At 39.9% G+C, this 19,948-nt stretch overlaps 1 protein-coding gene across 2 annotated transcripts in view; it reads left to right on the forward strand.

The window, feature by feature from the left end:
• ABCB4 (ATP binding cassette subfamily B member 4) overlaps positions 1 to 19,948 on the forward strand; it is a 78,778-nt gene that overhangs the window by 5,435 nt on the left and 53,395 nt on the right. The window contains exons 4-10 of one of the 2 annotated variants that reach the window (XM_037066128.1): positions 2,253 to 2,403; positions 8,447 to 8,504; positions 12,393 to 12,584; positions 13,634 to 13,805; positions 14,845 to 14,969; positions 17,659 to 17,830; positions 19,802 to 19,915. In XM_037066128.1, the coding sequence (XP_036922023.1) occupies positions 2,253 to 2,403; positions 8,447 to 8,504; positions 12,393 to 12,584; positions 13,634 to 13,805; positions 14,845 to 14,969; positions 17,659 to 17,830; positions 19,802 to 19,915 (984 nt within the window). Of the gene's footprint in view, positions 1 to 2,252; positions 2,404 to 8,446; positions 8,505 to 12,392; positions 12,585 to 13,633; positions 13,806 to 14,844; positions 14,970 to 17,658; positions 17,831 to 19,801; positions 19,916 to 19,948 lie in introns of those variants that run through there. The other variant, XM_037066129.1, reaches the window with a different exon arrangement.

Consider the following 19,948-nt stretch of genomic DNA (forward strand, 5'->3'; position numbering starts at 1 on the left):
CCTCCAGCTTAAAAAATAATGAGCAAAAAGGCACCGAAACACCTGGGTCTAGAGCAGCCTTGCAGATGTCTCCCGGCACCGCCGAGCCCCTGTTCATTCTCTTCCCCCTCATCCTCGTGATGTTTTGGGAACGGCGTTTTTTCCCCTTCAATTTAGTGCTTTAGAAAATGAGTTGTAAAAGTAGATCTGGCTTTAACGCACAGGTTTGCCTCCTACAGGAAATAAAATACCCTACACAAAGTAGGAACATGGGAAATTTGATCTGAATTTAAAAGTTAAAATTTAAAGTAAGTTTACGTGTAATCTTTTTCAGACTCTGAAGAGATAATAATTTTTGTCCTGAACGAGATTCAGGACAAAATCTAGGTTAACTTAGGATGTTGCTATGAAATTTATGTAGTTTCAAATTTAAGCTTGAAGACGAAAATTTTTATGCAGTAATTTGAAAAGCATTTAAAACATTCTTCAATTTCGTGTGAATATTCAGGAAGGAGAACATTATGGGGTGACCTTGGCCTTGTTTGTGATTGTAGCCAGTGGGTCCAAGTGCTCCATCTCCCTTCCCTGGCAGCCACTGAATTGAACCTTGGGGACACAGGTCCCTTTGGTGGCAATTTTAGGAACTCATCTCCATTTACTCTTTTTTAAAGATTTTCTTTATTTATCTTTAGAGGGGAAGGGAAGGAGAGAGGGAGAGAAATATCAATGTATGGTTGCCTCTCGTGGGTCCCCTGCTGGGAACCGGCCCGCAACGCAGGCATGTGCCCTGACTGGGAATCGAACCAGACGATTGTCTGGTTCGCGGGCCCATGCTCAATCCACTGAGCTCCACCAGCCAGGGCTCCATTTACTCTTGACTTTACTTCCTCCCCTTGTTTTGCTCCAAGCTCCACCTGGCTTCTGACCGTTTGTTGGCACTCTCAGTTGCCCTGTGTGTTAGATGATGGAGTTGGTTTGTCTTCTCTCATTGAATTTCTGGAACTCTGTGAAAACAGCTTGCACACATCTCCCCTCCCTGCCATGTGTGTCTGACTCAGTGTTAGTTCTCTCAAGGACCCCATTCTGTGAAGTCTGACTCATCAGCTGTTTCCCCAATGATGGTTGTTTGTCCCTGAAAGGGGTTGGGTGATGTGAGGAAAATGGGTAGAAGAAAAAGAATTAAAAAGGGGGAGAGATGCAAGGGACAGGAGGGAAGGTATAGAAATGGAAAGATAAGGCAACGAAAATGTAGTCTGAGAGGCAGAAGAAGAAAAAAGCACAGAGAGAGCCATAGAATGGTTGACCAAAAATGAGGAGAAAAAGTGAGAAATTAGAGAGGACTACACAAACAATGAGGAAAAAGTCTTTGGAGCATTATGGCACTGATCAGCTGCTTAGTACTTGGCTGTTGGGCACTCTACTGGGACAACAGGTGTCTCCTCTCTAAGTGATAGTACGAAGTACATTGTCCATGAATAGTACTAAGACCAAGATCCTTGGTGTAGCCCACAGCCTTTCTTCTTCTCTCTAATGGAGTCTCCCACTCTTTGTGTAAGGAGGGTGGGATCTTCAGGAATTCTACCCCACAGAGCTAGCTATCTGAGCACTTCACGCACCTTCTAGTCACCTTGCTGTTCTAAGTCTAAACATCCCCTATTTTCTCTGCATTCCCAACTCTTCTTCAGCTAAGCCCCTTATCCTTGATGATCCTGTAATGAGCATCATCCCCATGAGCAAGACTTTTCTAAAGCACACAGATGGGCACTCCACAGTGTTTGCTGCTTTTCACTACCGAGCTGTCCATCAATAGCTAACGTAAACCTCTTAAAGGGATCTTATCCTCAAAACTCAGAGGGTCTACTTCCCCCCCATTTGCAATTCTCCCCCTGAAATATACGGAGTGACATTTTAAAGGATGCGGTGTGTATGTGTGTACTCCTAGCTGTTCCTAATTCACAACCTCAGGAGTTCTGGAAGTAGAAGTAAACCTTTATTCCTTCTGCTTATACTTCATTCATTCAACCAAAGAAGGTATTGATTAAACAGGGTCCTATTGACTTCTTCACAGAACACAAAATAAACAGAACCATAAAATTGATCTCACTGATTTGGATGGAAAGTCTCCTTTTTCCTCATTACATGTGTCAGTACATTTGCAACTATTACAACTGTACTGACCTTAAATAAAAAATCCAAAGAACACGTAACTGTGGAAAAGAGAAATTCTGTCCTTTAAGGTAAGATAAATATTATTTTCTTTCTTTTTTTTCCAGTTTCGCTACTCTGACTGGCAGGATAAATTATTTATGTCCGTGGGCACCGTGATGGCCATAGCTCACGGGTCAGGCCTGCCCCTCATGATGGTAGTGTTCGGAGAAATGACGGACAAATTTGTTAGCACTGCAGGCAACTTCTCCTTCCCAGGTAAGCATTTCTCTACTTTCTTTTTCTCTCACGCACAGTACTCCTTTAACTAGGCGAAGGATTGGAAATTGACATTGCTATTTGCCATGCACTCGTTTCACGATCTAGACATCTGGGTGACTTTAGATATCACAGAAGTTGTAAAAGCTCAGAAAACTCTGCAAACACTCATTTAGATTTCAATAAATAGTTGTGTGCTGTCTGAAAGAATAAGGAAAGGTACAGAAGGCTTTGCCTCTCAGTAAAGAAGGGAAGTCACTGCGTTTGAGAACAGTAGCCGAGTGCATCTTCGCAGCGTCCGTCCCACTCGTGACTGCTGGTGAGTATTAGAGCACACCTGATAGCGTGGCTGTGCTTGTCAGCTGTGCTCAGTTTGTAGAGCTGTTTCTGCCTTTCTTGGTTCTCTCCCCCTCCCTTTTTGTTAAAATTATAGCCATTTTCTGTGTCTAATTTTTGCATCAACCAGGTAGGCTGGAACTTGGTAGAACACTTCACTAAAGAGGGAATTTAATATTCACTAAATATGATAATGATGTGGTTTGAAACGCACCCAAACGTCTCTTAATTACTGAAGCTGGAGGAGTCCCATAAGCTAATGTCACCTAAAGAGGGGCTGCGCCAACAGCACTGGAGTGAGGTTCCAGTGGACATAGTTATTTTCACATTAGCCCAACTGTACTTAGAAAGGAAGAGTTCCATGCTTTTTTTGTAGCAAGCCTGAGACTTAATTCCTCCCAAGAGACCTTGTGGGCACTAGACTGGAGAAGGCCGAATGGCGCTTTATCAGTTAACAGACGGTGCAATATAAAGAAAAATACCAATAAAGGAAAGGTAGCTTTCATAGCAAAGATACATGAGAAAAAGTGTGCCCTGTCCTTTAGAGAACACTCAGTAAGAGTTCTCAGTGTTCACCGATTGAGCCCCACGTGTTCGGTTAGCACTGTAGGACTTAAGTGTAATTACTTAAGAAAATTTCATTGCTTGACCTATATAAATGGACCTACTTACCTAAATATTGATAAACATTTATTCCTTTTAGAAAGTTAAAGCATGCTTTGCATTAAAAGAAAGGCTCCTACAATGCTAGTTTATTTATTTACTCTCAAGTCCTGTTGTCTCTGAGAAGAACCCTTACTACTGATCTTTTATGGTATTCGTATCTTCCAGGTCCTACTTCACTTAACCCTCGTAAGAACAATCCTGCACAATAGCTAATTCTACCCTCTGTGACCTCTGAGGAAACTGAGGCTTAGAGAGGATCTGTAACTTGTCCAAAGTCACGTAGCTGGTGAGCGTTAGGACAGAATTCAAATCAGGTCTTCTGCCATTCAAACTGTGCTCATCATGACCATATAAATACATTAGATGGCCCATGTAAATAATTTTGCTTTCTATTTAAAAACTAGTGTGCTTGGGAAAGGTAAATGGATTACTTATGGTTAACTAATGACCAAATTTTTAGTATAAATACCATAAAGATAAAATTGGAGTAACATAGGATAGTTTTAAAAGTCTTTGAGCACATGAGGGGTAGGCATTTTCTCTTTGTTTTCTTTCTACGTTTTAGAAACTCTGTAGGCCTATTATGCATTGATTATATATGTATAAAGCAGAATGATGCCTGTATTCAGATGCATCCATCCAAAACTGATTTCAATTCAGGATTTAAAAAATCAGATTAACAGACGAATGGATAAACAACATATTGTGTATCACACAATGGAATGATATTCAGCCTTAAAGAGGAAGGAAATCCCGACACATGCTACAACATGAATGAACCTTGAGGACATGGTGCTAAGGGAAATAAGCCAGGTACAAAAAGACACACACTGTACAACTCTACCTATATGGGGTATACAGAGTAGTCAGATTCGTAGAGACAGAAAGTGGAACCATAGTGGTGGGTTACTGGGCACTGTGGGGGAGGAGGAAATGGGGAGCTATTGTTTAACGCATAGAGTTTCAGTTTTGAAACACGAAAAAACTCTGGAGATTGATTGTACAACAATATGAATATACTTAACACTACTGAACTGTACATGTAAAGATGGATAAGATGGTAAATTTTATGTGATGTGTATTTTATCACAACTAAACTTTTAAAAAAGTCACGTGTCACAGAGAAATTAGCATCTGTACCAACTTTACTAGTCTTGTTTTTAGAATACCAGAATAATTCTACAACTTTCTGATTTGGAGCAGTTTGCTTGTTTTTTTTACAATTTCGCAACTGAATGGCTTTGAAGCTGGAAGTGGCAGACAGGTGCCATGTGCTGTGCCCAGTGCCAAATTCAAGGTCTCTCTGGGGAATGTCTCAGGCAAGTCACTTACAGACCTATGATTGATTGCTGGAGCACTAAACTCACCAGAGTTGCCAACTTATTTTCTGTGGCCTCCAAACGATGTGACCCTTGGTATATGATAATCACGTTTGTTGTTGGCTGTCTTGGAGGATTTGGAAGGTGAATTCCCTTCAATGTTATTATTTTACAGTGTCCGCTCTTTTGCAGTTTATAAAAGTAATATCCTTATGCCCTTTCGGAGAAAGTGAAACCTTTAAATTCCGTACCCACCCTCAGTCCAGAGAGATCATTGTCATGTTTAGAGTTGCAGAAGGTAGCAGCAGTCATGGAAGCTGAGGGAAGACAGAGTACAAAGCTATACTTAGCTGAGCTCCCTCGCCCATCTCGCAGAGATCGTGTTTATTTAGAGTCCACTCTTTAGAATTGTTGGATTCTTGGGCAGCTAAATGAGAAGGGCATGTTAGAAGAAAAAATGGTTTAAATTACAAGAGGGTCTGACAATGACTTATTGTGAGTAGAGCCCATCCTTGTCAACAGAACAAGGCCACTCCGTGACAAGGTTGTCCCCTTATAATGACTCAGTTGTGCAGAAACTATGCATAATACATTCTGCATCCAAAACCTTAAGGGCAAAGTCCTAAGAAACAGTTTTTCTGCAGAGTATCAAGAACTTGATATATTTTATGCCAAGTCTCGGTGACTGTAATGACCCAGGATATTCTTCAGGGAAATTGATAAACACTGTGTGTCCTCGCTTGTCTTAGGATTGAGAGGAAAAGGCATTTTGAGCCCCCTATTACCTTATTTAACTGCCCACGCTGCCTAAGCTCCCTAGACATATACCACCTCATTGTTTTGTGCTGAGTATTTCCGTATGACAAAAAAAAATTTTAGACAGGATTGAGGAAGATAGACATTGATTTACTTTGAGACTCAAAAGTGACAGTCCAGCCTCCCTGTGTAATGTCTCCTTGAGTAATCCTTAAAGTATACTGTATTATTTATGCCCTTCACCCACCAGCTGTATGACCTTGGGCAAGTCACTTAACCTCTATAACTCTTACCATTCTCATTTTTGAAAGGTAAACATAGATTTACTGATAGAATTAAATGAGATGATTTGCATAAAGTAGTAAGTGAGATGATTTAAGTAAAGTGTCTGGAACATAGTAAATCACCAATAAATATTGGGGAAAACTAGCTGTGAGAACTTGGAAGTGACACAACTACTATAAAATTCTGTTTACTAATCTGTAAATGGGATGCATTCTCTGGGAGCTCTCTGAAGTGAATAGGCAGCTCCAAGGATTCCCTGTTGCCTTGGATGCCTTCCATGCCTATGAAAGGCATTCGGGCAGGTGGGGGTGAGAGTTCTCCATCTCAGCACATTAGAGCGAAGCCAGGGCATTTTTAGAAATATGCCTAGATTCAGTCAAAGGTTCTGATTTATGGTGTTGGATGCAGCCTGGGCATCTGTGCTTTTTTAGGCTCCCCATGTGATTGTAACAGGTGGATAGCATTAAGCTCTCCCAAACCAGATAACTCTCTGGAGATTGTTGATAAGACCGGAGCAGAAGTAGCATCTGAGAAAAGCAGTATTATGCCCTTTCCAGATCTAGAATCCCATGAATGGTCTAGATCTAGAATGCCAGCTCTAGAACCCCAGCTCTAGAACCCCATATTTACATATCTGGAATTCCAGGTCTAGAGTCCCGGCAACACATTTGACTCTTTTGTCCCCAGGCAGCAGAAATTCTTGGTTTCCAGGGGGTTCTGAAGCTCCTGGGGTTATTAACCCAAAACTAGGTTGCTGCATTTGGAATACCCATTAATTCTTATTTCCTAGGAGGAAAGATCAATCTGAAATATAATATCCTCACTAAGAGAATTAAAAAGTCTGAGGTAGTTATAGGAGGAGAGTAAATCTCATTTAATTAAGATTTCACCTGATTTCTAAGTTCAAGAAAAAAACTAGCCTGTACACATGAATCTTGAGATTTCCCAAGGTTTTGAACAATGATTTTTATAAATACCACAGCTGTAGGATAGCTTGTCTGCCTCTAATTCCAAACATTTCCAAATTGGCATATCAGAGGTGCATATTTAAGAACTCAGGAAGGAAATGAACACACAGAATGCAACTGATAAGAATTGAAGTAAAATATCGTTTGGTTCCTCAAGGATCTGACAGCTGATAATAAGCTAGATTAATAATCACTTTACTGTGAGCATCAGTAGAAATTACAATCCTGAGGGAAAAATTATGCCTGGCAATTTATCCTTATAGTAGTTTAAGTTTTAAATCAATTTCAGCGTTATCTCCCTTTGGAAGAAGATAAGGAAGTTACGCAGCACTGGAAAACATGACCTCTGGGTTATTTACACAAGATAAAGGAAGAAAGATATACTAGTTTGTCTCTGAGCATCATAGTGAATGAGAAGTACCTACCCATAGTACGTTTTCTCACCAATACCTCCATGATACTTAATCCTGTTATTTTGTAAATGTAGTCAACCGTGGGTTGTTTCCTTTTTACTTTTTCACTTTATGTTTTTGAAAAGCTGAAAGTAAGTGATTACCACATGAATCAGTCAGTACAGTGTAGTGTTAGGAGCTGTGCAGCACAGTGTGAAGACCTTGAGGCTTTTGCTGGCTGTGTGACTGGTAAGTTATGTTGTCTCACTGTGCTTCAATTTCCTTATCTGTAAAAATGGGGGTTTTCCTTATCTGTAAAACAGCCCTACCTCATAGGGTTGTTCTGAAAATTAAATGAATTAATATATGTATTGTAAAGTGTTCAGAACAAAGTCTGGCATATAATAAATACTCAAGAAATGCTAGCTATAATGAGAACCAGGAAAAGCACACTGACATTTTTATTAAATCACCACATTTTTCAGACTATAAGACAAACCCCACCCCACCCCCAAATTTGGGAGGAATAATGATTATTGATGCTGCTGTTGAGTTCTGTTTACATTTATATTGGTGAAATATTATGTTATTTATGTTATTAAATATTTTACCACATTTTTTGCTTCAAAAATTTTTTCCCTATTTTTCTCCTCTAAAAACCTGGGTGCGTCTTATGATCCAAAAAATATGGTAGCTCAAATTAATAGATACTATAGTTCCTTCCAAGTAATACTGCTTTAAAAGCTCCTGATAACAGTTTTGCTAGTAAACAAGACTTGAAACTCAGGATGATGACTAATTGCCAGTGATCCACTGACTTGCCTCTGAACAACTCAGTTATCTTCCCTGTCTTTGATTTTTCTTCCTTTATATTTTCTTCCCTTTCCTCCTATTACTTAGGTCATTAGGAAACATGCAAAGGGAAACATACAGATATTAAAATAAAATTTACAGAAGCAAGTATCAGCCTAGTGCTTTGAGCCACTAAGAAAAAAGTGCCCCTTAAGTCCTGTATTTTCTTTTTGGATAATTCCTTTTTTCCTCCTCTGCTTGCGGTAGCTGCTCTTTACTGCCTTAGGAAGCTGCTTGGCTGACTGATAGGATGGGAGGGGACCCGGCGAGGGAGTATCTCCCTGCATCGGGACCCTAGGTGTCCTGCACCTAAACCCACTGGGTTCTTTACTTGAGTAGAGAGAAAAGAGTGCGCTTGAATCTGAAAAGAAGAGAGAAAAGAGAATAGATTTTTAAAACCTAGTAATGTCTATTAATAGTTCAAACTTTCAAAAATGTCTTATTTTTGTTTTGTTTTGTTTTTATTTAGTGAATTTTTCATTGTCAATGTTAAACCCAGGCAGAATTCTGGAAGAAGAAATGACTAGGTAATTAGCTAATATATATGTACTCCTTACCTTTTGTTATACTCTTTAACCTATTGTTGTCATTTATACCATCTGCAACCCCACCATCTGAAGTAAGTTGCATACATCGTGGCCCTTTACTAACAAATACTGCAGTGTGGTTCTTAAGAATAGGGTGTTCTCTTCAGACCACAGTGCTGCTATCAACTTCAGTAAATTTAACATTGTATAGTATTCTGATCTAATCTACGACCTGTATTCCAATTTTGTCAACTGACCCAATAAAATCATTAATGGCATTTCTCCCCTACTTTAGCCTTCTTAATGGAAATCTCAAAGGCCTGTAACATAATGTTTGTGTGTTTACATATCAGTGAACACTGCCGACGTAAATGAGTTCTATTCCTATGTTATGGCAGGCCTCTGTATAGAGGAAGTTTGTAAAATTTATATAAAAAATACGTTTGAAAATACTGAAACTGATTTTATTATTACTATTATTTTTTCCAACACCTCTTCCCCATCTCATTCTCAGCAGTGACCTGCCTCACAATTCATTGGATTATTTCTTTTTAAAAATTTTATTTTACTGATTGTGCTATTATAGTTGTCCTGATTTTCCCCCTTTGCCCCCCTCCACCCAGCACCCCACACTCCCTCAGGCAGTCCCCCCACCATTGTTCCTGTCCATGGGTCATGCATATAAATTTTTGGCTACTCCATTTCCTATGCTGTACTTTACAGCCCCATGGCTATTCTGTAACTACCTGTTTGTACTTATTAATCCCCTCACCTATTCCCCCTATTTCCCCAAACTCCCCTCCCACCTGTCAACCATCAAAACGTCTTCGGTATCCATGATTCTGTCTCTGTTCTTCTTTGCATAGTTTGTTTTCTAGATTCAATTGTTGAAAGATATGCATTTTTGGCCATTTTGCTATTCATAGTTTTGATCTTTTTCTTCAACAAGCCCCTTTTAACATTTCAGGTAATGATGGTTTGGTGATAGTAAACTCCTTTAGTTTTTTCTTCTCTGGGAAGCTCTTTATCTGCCCTTTGATTCTAAGTGATAGCTTTGTTGGGTAGACTAATCTTGGCTGCTTTTCATAACTTTAAATCTTGCCAATCCCTTCTAGCCTGTAAAGTTTCTTTTGAGAAATCAGCTGATAGTCTTATGGGGATGCCCCTTACGGCAACTAATTTCTTTACACTGTCGGTAAGCTACTTCTAAGATTCTCTCTTTATCTTTAACCTTTGGCATTTTAATTACAATGCATCTTGGTGTGGGACTCTTTGCATCCATCTTGTTTAGGATTTTCTGTGCTTCCTGGACTTGCATGTCTATTTCCTTCACCAGCTTAGGGAAATGTTTTTATTATTTTTTCAAATAGATTTCCAGTTTCTTGCATCTTTTCTTCTCCTTCTGGCATCCCATATGATGGAAATGTTGGACCTCTTGAAGTTGCCCCAGAGACTGCTCATACTTTCCTCATTTTGAGGGGGGGGATTATTTTTTCTTCTTGTTGCTCTGATTGGTTGTTTTCTTCTTCCTTATCCTCCAAATCATTGATTTCATTGTCGGCTTCATTCACTCTGCTATTGTTTCTCTGTAAATTATTCTTTATTTCAATTACTTTGTTTCCTACTGGATTTTTTTATGCTGCTGAGGTCCTCACTAAGTTCATTGAATATCCTTGTAACCAGTGTTTTGAACTCTGCATCTGATCATTGCTTATCTCCATTTTGTTCAGTTCTTTTTTTGGAGTTTTGATCTGTTCTTTCATTTGGCCCATGTTTCTTTGTCACCTCATTTTGACAGCCTCCTTGTGTTTGTTTCTATGTATTAAATAGAGCTGCTATGATTCCCTGTCTTGGCAGTATGGCTTAATGTAGTAGGTGTCCTATAGAGTCCAGTGGCACAGCCTCCCCTATCACCTAACCTGGGTACTCAAAATGTGCCCATTGTGTAGACTGAGTACACCTCCTCTTATACTTGAGCCTTGGTTGCTCTTGGCAGGCCAATGGAGAGATTTACCCAGGCCAGTCAGCTGTAAAGACTGGCTGTGACCACTGACCACCAACCTCCACCCTCCATGGAGGATCAGCTGTGCAGGGGCAGGGTGGTGGTGCTCCATTGTGGTCAGTAGCTGTCCACTGGGTGTGCAGACTCTGGGGTTTCCTAGGTGGTGCAGGCCAGGGTCAGCCCCCAGCTGTGTTTTGCTTGGGGCCACCCAACCTGAGCTATAAAACAATCAGACACGGCTGCTACTTGTGCTGGGCTTAGAGATTCCCAGGTGAATACAAGTTGTGAATCTAGTCTGGCTGCTGCTAGTGCTAGGCCTGGGACTCACTGAGGCCAGCTGTTGCTTGTTTGATAGGATTTATAAAGCTGTGAGGCATGAGCCAAGAGCCATGAGTCATTCATCTGGAAAAGCAGTTTGGGTGGGCCTGTAAGTTGGGTGGGGTAGAATCTCTGGGGATCTCTAAGGCATGTCAAACAGTGTTAGCCAGACTGATGGAGTCTCAGATATGGCACAAGCTTGCTGGCTCTATTGGGGGAGGGTTAAGAAAAGGGACAATGGCCTCTGCTCACATTGATGCCAGATATTTTAGTTTCCCCCGGTGCCTTTCAAGCTGCTGCCTTGGTGTTAAAGCTCAGAGGGAGTGAGTCTGAGTAGGTGAGTCTATGTGCGTGTTCTTTAAGAGGAACTGCTTGGGCCTCCAGAAGTTTTTTTCCATTGACTCAGTCCCCACTGGTTTTTGTAGCCAGAAGTTGTGGAGCTAATCTTCTGGCACTGGAACCCTGAGCTTGGGGACCTGGTGTGGGGTTGGGACTCCTTGCTCCTGAGATATCCCTCCCAAATTTTTATCCACCATACATGGGTGTGAGACCAGCCCATTCCACATCTTCACCCCTCCTACCAGTCTGGATAAGTGTGATTTCTTCAATTCCATAGTTATCAGACTTCCATTCAACTTGATTTCTAATGGTTCTGAGAGATGCTTATTCTATATTTTACTTGCAACTTTGATGTGGTTGTGTGAAGAGGTAGCCATGTCTGCCTCTGCTGTCATCTTGACCAGAAGTCTGAATTTATTATTTATAAAGATACTCACTGTCCTCTAATTTAGTTGAGTCCTCCAAATTAGTTTGAACTTGTGAAATTTTAGCTTACTACTTAAACTTTTTTCAAATTCTGCTAAATTGGAAGAGGGCTTTTTTGTTCTTTATATAAACAATATGAGACTTAACTAAGAAACATTTAACATGCTCAACCTGTTTATTTCTATGTTTGCAATATGTTGAATAGTATAAACTTTCAATACAAGATATACAAGTCTAGAACATTAATTATGAAAGAAGAATCAAATTGTGTGTACAAATTGTCACTATCAGTTTTATTTTATTTTTTTATAATAAACTTTTAGTTATTTTTTAAAAGATTTTATTTACTTATCTTTAGAGGGGAAGGGAAGGAGAGAGGGAGAGAAACATCAATGTATGGTTGCCTCTCATGCATTCCCTGCTGGGAACTGGCCTGCAACCCAGGCATGTGCCCTGACTGGAATTGAACCGTGATCCTTTGGTTCCCAGGCCCGTGCTCAGTCCACTGAGCTACACCAGCCAAGGTGGTATCAGTTTTAAAATGATTCATTAGCATCACTATTTTTTGCAGTTAGCCACAAAAATGTATCTGGTTTCTTTGACCCAATTCATGTAAATCAATTTGTAATCATCTTCTCATAACTTAAAAAATGAGAAAAGAATTTAATGTATATTTGTTATAATGTTTTACACAATATCTATGATCAGTTCAGTAAATTTATTTATTCCCAGTTCTGAAGATTATTCCTGAAAGAGGTGACTGAAGAGCAGTATATAAAAGAACCTTTCTATTTATTTTCCAGATACGCATATTATTACTCAGGACTAGGTGCTGGAGTTCTCGTTGCTGCCTATATACAAGTTTCATTTTGGACTTTGGCAGCTGGCCGACAGATTAGGAAAATTAGGAAAGAGTTCTTTCATGCTGTTCTCCGACAAGAAATAGGCTGGTTTGATGTCAGTGACACCACTGAACTCAACACACGGCTAACAGAGTAAGTGTATTGTTAATGTTACACTCGTGTAAAGAGGTTATCCACTGTGTGAACATTTGTTGTGGGAGGATTTTAAATGAAAAAGTTACTAGATAAAGCATTTGATAGTATTGAGACTAGATGACCTGACAGCCATTTCTAGCACTTACAGCCTGTGCCACAGTGCATCTTCTTATGTTACTTTCTCTCCTCAGTTATATAGTAGGTTTGTTTGAGGCCTGAGCTCACATCTTATACATTTGTTTATCTCTCATGGAGCTTACCACAGGCCCTGACTGATGCTGTATACTCAGTTAAGATGGTTGAATGAATTCACAAAGAGACTTGTCTTAGTAATTGCTGACTCTTTGCTTATTCATCAATTTGAGGGCTTGTTATGTGCCCGGCACTGGTCTAGATGCTTGTGATATGCCAACGACCAAGACAAAGACCTTTGTCATCTTGTTGCTTACGTTCCCGCAGTGGGAGTTAGATGATAGCTTTTTTCTTACTGGAGTGTCTGGCAAGTGTGTAGTGAGCAAGTGAAGTCAAAAAGGAGGGAAGGTCAAGACATTTAGGACTGGTCTTGACTCAAGACCAGTCCTCAGTCAGGACTTCACTCTGAGTGAAATAGGCAGGGATGGCACTTTTTTTCTTCTGAGGAGTAGTCCTGTCCAGACTTCCGTTTTCGAAGTGTCACCTTGGCTGCTGTACTGAGAATAGAGTAGATTGAGAATAGGACCAACAGCAGAAGCAAGGAGCACTTCCCTGTTAGGGCTGTAATGCCCTCCTAGCTTCTGCTCTTAAACAAACTGACTCGTGCTCAAAAGGGTAATGCTGCTCTAACAGGGCTAACTAATTTAATAGAATCAGCTTCAATGGTATTAGCATCCATTTTTTCCTTTGTACAGTGTTTACATGGGGAAAATATCATTCCAGAGGCTAAGACTCTGATAGAGGCTTGCAGTGCATGAAGAAGTCTTACCTGTCTATGTGTTTGTTAGATGTCTGCTTCACCTTTCCAACCGACGACCTCCTGCCTGTAACCACTTAGGTGTGATCTTTTTTAGTGACATCTCCAAAATCAGTGAAGGAATTGGTGACAAGGTTGGAATGTTCTTTCAAGCAGTAGCCACGTTTTTTGCAGGATTCATAGTGGGGTTCATCCGAGGCTGGAAGCTCACCCTTGTGATAATGGCCATCAGCCCTATCCTGGGACTCTCTGCAGCCGTTTGGGCCAAGGTGTGTGACACGTGCATTCTCCTGTGTGCTAACACACATACGAGGGGTTGTCTTTAAGATGCGGGATTCTGGCACTTAGAGTTGTGCAGATCGGAGTTAAATGTCGGGCGAAACCACATTCAGAAGCATAGTATTAGTATGGTGCTTTAATAGGGAAATTTACTTGAATTGTGATTCAAAATATCACAGCTGTTACCTGAATTACAGATTTTTTACACTGCTTTTATTTCTTTGGGTAAATCTTCTCACATAATAGTTTAAGTTAAACATATGGTTATGTCTTTATTTAAGGAAACACGCATTTTTAAAATATGTCATTCCTCCTATTGTGCAAATATAAAAAAACTTAAGTACAGTTTGGGTTTATTGTATTTATTTTTAACTGTTAACATGTTAGTTAAGTGGTGCTCTGACAATTTTGCCTGAAAGTAAGATACATATAGCCAGTTCTACTTCAGCCACCACTGCAGAGTTGAGAGATTTTACTGGCAATTTTTGCTCACTCTGGTGTTGACGATTTACTTAACAAACTACTTGTATCTCTTCTGTTTTGATTCTTCCTCTTACAGTATTTTCTTTAACCACCTTAGTATGCAGTATATTGCCCATGAGTAGATCTGGGAATATTTTTACACAGTCATTCAAAAGTGTGGCACAGTGAGGGAAAGGGTGGTCAATCCTTTCGAAGCAGGAAGATTTTATTTTTGTTTATTTTGCAATCAACTGAGAAAAAAAGCATAGTAGATGTGGAGCTTGAACTGTTCCCAGAAACGCTATTTAGAGAATTGCACATGAATTTCCTCTTCCTGTCTCATACTCCACAAACTCCACTCCTGGGAGCACATGGTGAGGGCCGGGCAGGTCTCACTAGTGTGGAGGTGGAAGAAGCCACGGCAGCTGGTGCACTGACGGCCTTTGCTTCAGGTCTTGGGTGTTTAGTACAGGATTGGTTGCGCAGGGAAAAGTGACTAAGGGTGGAGCAGACTGCCTTTTAACTTTCCTCCTGGTACAAAATCACGAATGTTTCTTTTCTGTCCAGATACTCTCAGCATTCAGTGACAAAGAACTAGCCGCATATGCAAAAGCAGGCGCTGTAGCCGAGGAGGCTCTGGGGGCCATCCGGACCGTGATAGCTTTTGGGGGCCAGAACAAAGAGCTGGAAAGGTCAGAAAGATTCTTTGTCCACTGGTTCAAAGAACCCACTTTTACGTTTTGGTTTTACGTTTCATTGCTCATTGTTTTGTGGTATGTGCTCATCACTTTCCTTTCCCTGATATTAAAACTCTCCCACAAAACACAGGTGCCCTTCACTGATGGCTAGAGTTTAAAGTCACTCTGAAACAGGGTTCTGACCCTCTTATGTTCCACGGGCTCCTTCGGCAGTCTCCCTCCTTTGACTAATGAACGATTTCAAATGCATAAAATACATAGTCTAACAAAGGACACCAATGGTATTGAAGAACAGTTATTATAATGTTTTTAAACTGTGGTATAGTAAGTATGTGTCTCTCTTGTTGACATATTAAGTAATAAGAGCTAATTGTGGTTTTCATAGCTACTATAGTTCCAAAGTAGGGTATGGGTAAAAGATACTTCAAGATATTTGTAGTGATTATAACATGATATAAGAGTGATCTGGTATTTCTATTGGCAACAAAGTCACAGTTACAGCTAATTCTACAGTGGTTTGTTGTCTTCATTGATAATAAAAGGAAATGCTACATTTCAGTTAGTGACAATAAAGAGGTAATTTTCCCCCATTCAAGTTCCCAGGTCAACTTCTCTGCTCTAAAGGAACTTGATATATACAAAACCTAAATATCAGAACAAAGGTCACTGCTGAAGGGTACTCCCTCCACATTACTCAAATGTCCACAACCAGTTCTCTCTAAATAATAATATCCCCTGATATAGCCAAAGTATAATTCTGTGTAAAGTATTTTTCTTTTGCTGTTCTGTGGGATTCCTGATACCCACACTTTTGAAATAGAAATCTTGGCCATTCTCCAGCATTAAAAGCCAGGGTTTCCCAGGTTCCTCCGTGTCGTTTTCCATTTTTCTACCCTTCCACCCTCCCTGAAACCACCGTTCCTGGTTCTCTAATCTCTCCCTTTTTCTCTCTTACTGCTGCTTCCTGTACACAATAGCCCACACAGGCCACACTAACTCTCAGGTGGACCTCAGGATGTGAGTGTAATCAGTGCTGCTCCATTAGCTGCAGCAAGCAAGCCGCCTGAGCGAAGGTAATTACAGCATGCCCACCACGGTCACTGGAGCATTGTGCCACACCGGGGCCAATGTAAATATGCCTGCACTGCCTGGATCCCAGCCCAGGGCTCATGCCGGGGCTGGGCCTGGCCTGCTCCCCGTCTCCCTTGGACGCAGCTGCGCCAAGTGAGGGCAGCGCCCGCCCAGCCCCAGGAAAGGATGCTGGAGAGTTGGGTGCTTCAAGTAATTAAAAAGACAAGCACTTTGCCCTGGCTGGTGTAGCTCAGTGGATTGAGGGCAGGCCTGCGAACCCAAGGATCACAGTTCACATCCCAGTCAGGGCACATGCCTGGGTTGCAGGCCAGTTCCCAACAGGGGATGCATGAGAAACAACCATACATTGATATTTCTCTCCCTCTCTCCTTCCCTTCCCCTCTAGAGATAAATAAAGAAAACCTTTAAAAAAAGAAGTGCTTTTTTAAAAAAAAAGACAAACACTTTTTGGTGGCAGCATATATTCTGTACAAAGTAATAAATTCTCAACATCTTATTTGGTTAACTAAAAAAATATGTTTGTTTTTTGTTAGAAGCAGAAACATTCTTTTTTTATGTGATATTTTCCCCGAAGACTCATTGTATATCCATTGGCGCTTTCCCCCCACTGGATTTAGGGAGCCAAAAGTAAAATTTACATACTCTCTGTGTCTAGCATCAAGAGGTAGATTTAATTTAAATTGATGTAAAAAAATGCAGTTTAACAGAACCATTCTAGACATTTGTACCTTAGTATCAAATCCTAGAGACCAGTAATATGAATTTTAATTACTATGCAAAAATATGATAATAATACAATGAGCAATATCCGGAAAGAGGTTAGGCAAACTCAAGAACAATAGTGGTAATAGTATTCAGAATAAGAATTGTCAGGGCTTGGCAACTATACCAGCACTATACTAACTGCTTTGTTTAAGTACCTGTTGTTCTCACAGTTATCTTGCAGGGTGGGCGTTATTAACTTCATTTTGCAGATGATCAAACTAAAATCTAGGAAAACTGAGTAAGAACCCATATCCAACAAGTAAGGACCACTTCATAACCTTGTACTCTGGCTTGACAGTTCAAGGTCCATTGATCAAAAAAACAACAATGAAAAATAAAGGCCTACGTTTAAGAACATTTAAAATTCCTGTCCCTCACTCTCTGGGGCAATAGAGGGAGGATTTTCTTTTCTCTAGAGAGTTGTGTTAAGAATCTAGCTATTTTAAGAATCCTGAAAAGTGTTTACATTTTGCTGTGATTCTTGGTTGGCTGGGTTTTACTCCTTCCATCTTAACCTTGACATGTGATTCTGGCTGTGAAGGTGATGATGAAGCTCTTCCATATCCCAGCTATGGGAACATTGTTTGGATGGGTGAGGACAAAAGGAGATGGGACCAGGCCAGTAAAGAGCAAGCGCAGATAGGTTCTATCTAACCCCATCTGTCTGATCCTGAGTTGGTTCACTTTCCAGGAAGCTGGGTCTCCCCCAGGGATTTCTCAACTTTGATGGTTTTGTTTTTCAAATCTCCAACTATACAGGAGGTGAATATGGCTCAAATTATGGATTGTTTACTTATTATGACGTTTCCCCCTCATTTTCTGGTAGGTATCAGAAACATCTAGAAAATGCCAAAAAGATTGGAATTAAAAAAGCTGTCTCGGCAAACATTTCCATGGGCATTGCCTTCCTGTTGATCTATGCATCATACGCACTGGCGTTCTGGTACGGATCCACTCTAGTCATATCAAAAGAATACACTCTGGGAAATGCAATGACAGTAAGTAGTTTCCCCAGTGTGCATGAGGAATCTGAAAACACTGTTTATTCGTATACCATTTCTCTATTTTCGTATTCCTCCTTTTTGAAGGATGGACCATGATTATAGGCTTTTTTCTTTTGGGGAATCTTTGCTCTGTCCTGTGGGCTGAGTTGGCTTCTAGAATACACAAGGTGTAATTATGGGTGGGGGCAAGAGAATAGCATACAGGAAGGCCGATTAAAAAACATATACAACATATAAAAGGAAATAAAAATTGAGTAAACTTGTGAATGAACAAATATGGATTGGAACCATCCTCATTCTGCCTTTGTTTTTTATTAAATGAGAAAGTGAACATTATCGTAGATAAGTCATATAGTGAGGGATAGGTCAAGTTTACATAATCTAAAACACAAGCTATCCAAAATATGGGGTGAAACGTTAGTTTAGTTTCTTTTTTTCAAAATGAAAATAGCTTTACTTTAGGATTATAAAAATAATACATACTAGTTACAAAATGACTAGGATACAGAATGTAAAAAATTAGGAATTAGTTAGAATTACTTATAATCTAATAATTCATATACATTTAATGATAACTTTTGTATATCTTCCAGTTCATTTTCTATATATAAATGCAATTTTTTTTCTTTCAAAACTGGGATGGTATTATGGATATCATTTTGTAACTTTTTATAAACTAGAAATACTTTGTGACCACCTTTCCATGTCAGTGACAATTAGAACAACATGTGCCACTTCAAATAGCGATCTTTGATCTTTTAAAACCTGAACTTCCCTATTTTTCTAAACAAAAGACACTGAGCACAGTGAGGCCCTTTGCTGGTGACACAGGGCCATTATGAAGATTAATCCCTTCCAGCCGTTTCCTGGAGCGCTGTCTTCAGACCCCATTGAGCTGCTGAGGGCTGTTTGGCTGGAAGAACTTTCAGAATTGCTGTGCCTTTTTTTCTCATTTTGATTTCCTCTCTGATCGTTGGCTTAGAAGCTCTCCACCTCAGTTTCTCGCTTTCTACATTTTATGAAGAAGGGAGACTGAATCCCGACTTGGCTGTGTGCCTTCGGTGATGAGTGTGTCCTCTCTGGGGCCCAGCAGCACCCTGTGCATAAGGGCTCCAGTGCATTGGTTTCATAACACCTGTTTTGCTTTCTTACTGGTCCTCATCTGTAATGCAGACAGTGGAGAGAGAGGGGTATTTGAGTTCTGGTTATGGGTAGTATTGTTACTGTCTTCTAAGAAAAGCCAAATTCTATGTAAAAGTTTCTCCATGCCCAGAGAGGCAGGAGTAATTTCTCTTCATTTGTTTTCCTCAGTTGAATTATACTAATAATCTGTATTCCTGAGGCTATATCCTTGGCTTTTCTGTATCAATTTATTTTCCTAGTAGAAAAATATAAAGGAAAAGGTGTTAAGGTTTGTGTGGTATAGTATAGAATAATTGTGTAAAGGAATTATTAATCAGGGTATACAGATGTAATTTAGCGTTTTATAATATGTGGACTAATTCTTATATTTAAAATCTTATTAAAATATGTATGGAAAGTGGTGCTTTTTAAGGAAAATTCCATGGGGTCAATATCTACCATGTTTCATCTTGAGCATTCCGTATATTCTATACATAGTTAGAAAAAGTTCAGAATAATAATACTGATGGAAAATGCTTCCCTCCGGTTGCATTAGCATCAGAATAGCATCACAAAAACAGGATTGAAAACTCTGACTGTGAGTTCAGAAGAAGAGCAATAGATAGTTTGGCAAGCTAGGCAAATATTTTTGAGGTTGAAGAAAAACCATTCGTGCAATGAAATACTATAGTAATGCTCTAAAATTTGTTCTTTGGCTAAAACAAAATGAAAAGGTTAAACCTGAACTCAGTCCTTTGTGTAGTGTGTGCTTCCAACAAATCCTATTTGAGACAGTGGACCCCAACATGGGACTGTTAACTTTTCCTGTTGTTCTTTGCTCAGGTGTTTTTTTCAATTCTGATTGGAGCTTTCAGCGTTGGACAGGCGGCCCCGTGTGTTGATGCTTTTGCCAATGCAAGGGGAGCTGCGTATGTGATCTTTGCCATTATAGATAATGTGAGTTGTTGGTTATTTTGATGCTGAGAAATT

The sequence above is a fragment of the Sturnira hondurensis genome, unplaced genomic scaffold (assembly GCF_014824575.4).
Source record: "Sturnira hondurensis isolate 20B ecotype Veracruz unplaced genomic scaffold, ASM1482457v3 Scaffold0016462, whole genome shotgun sequence".
Classification (NCBI taxonomy): Eukaryota; Metazoa; Chordata; class Mammalia; order Chiroptera; family Phyllostomidae; genus Sturnira; species Sturnira hondurensis.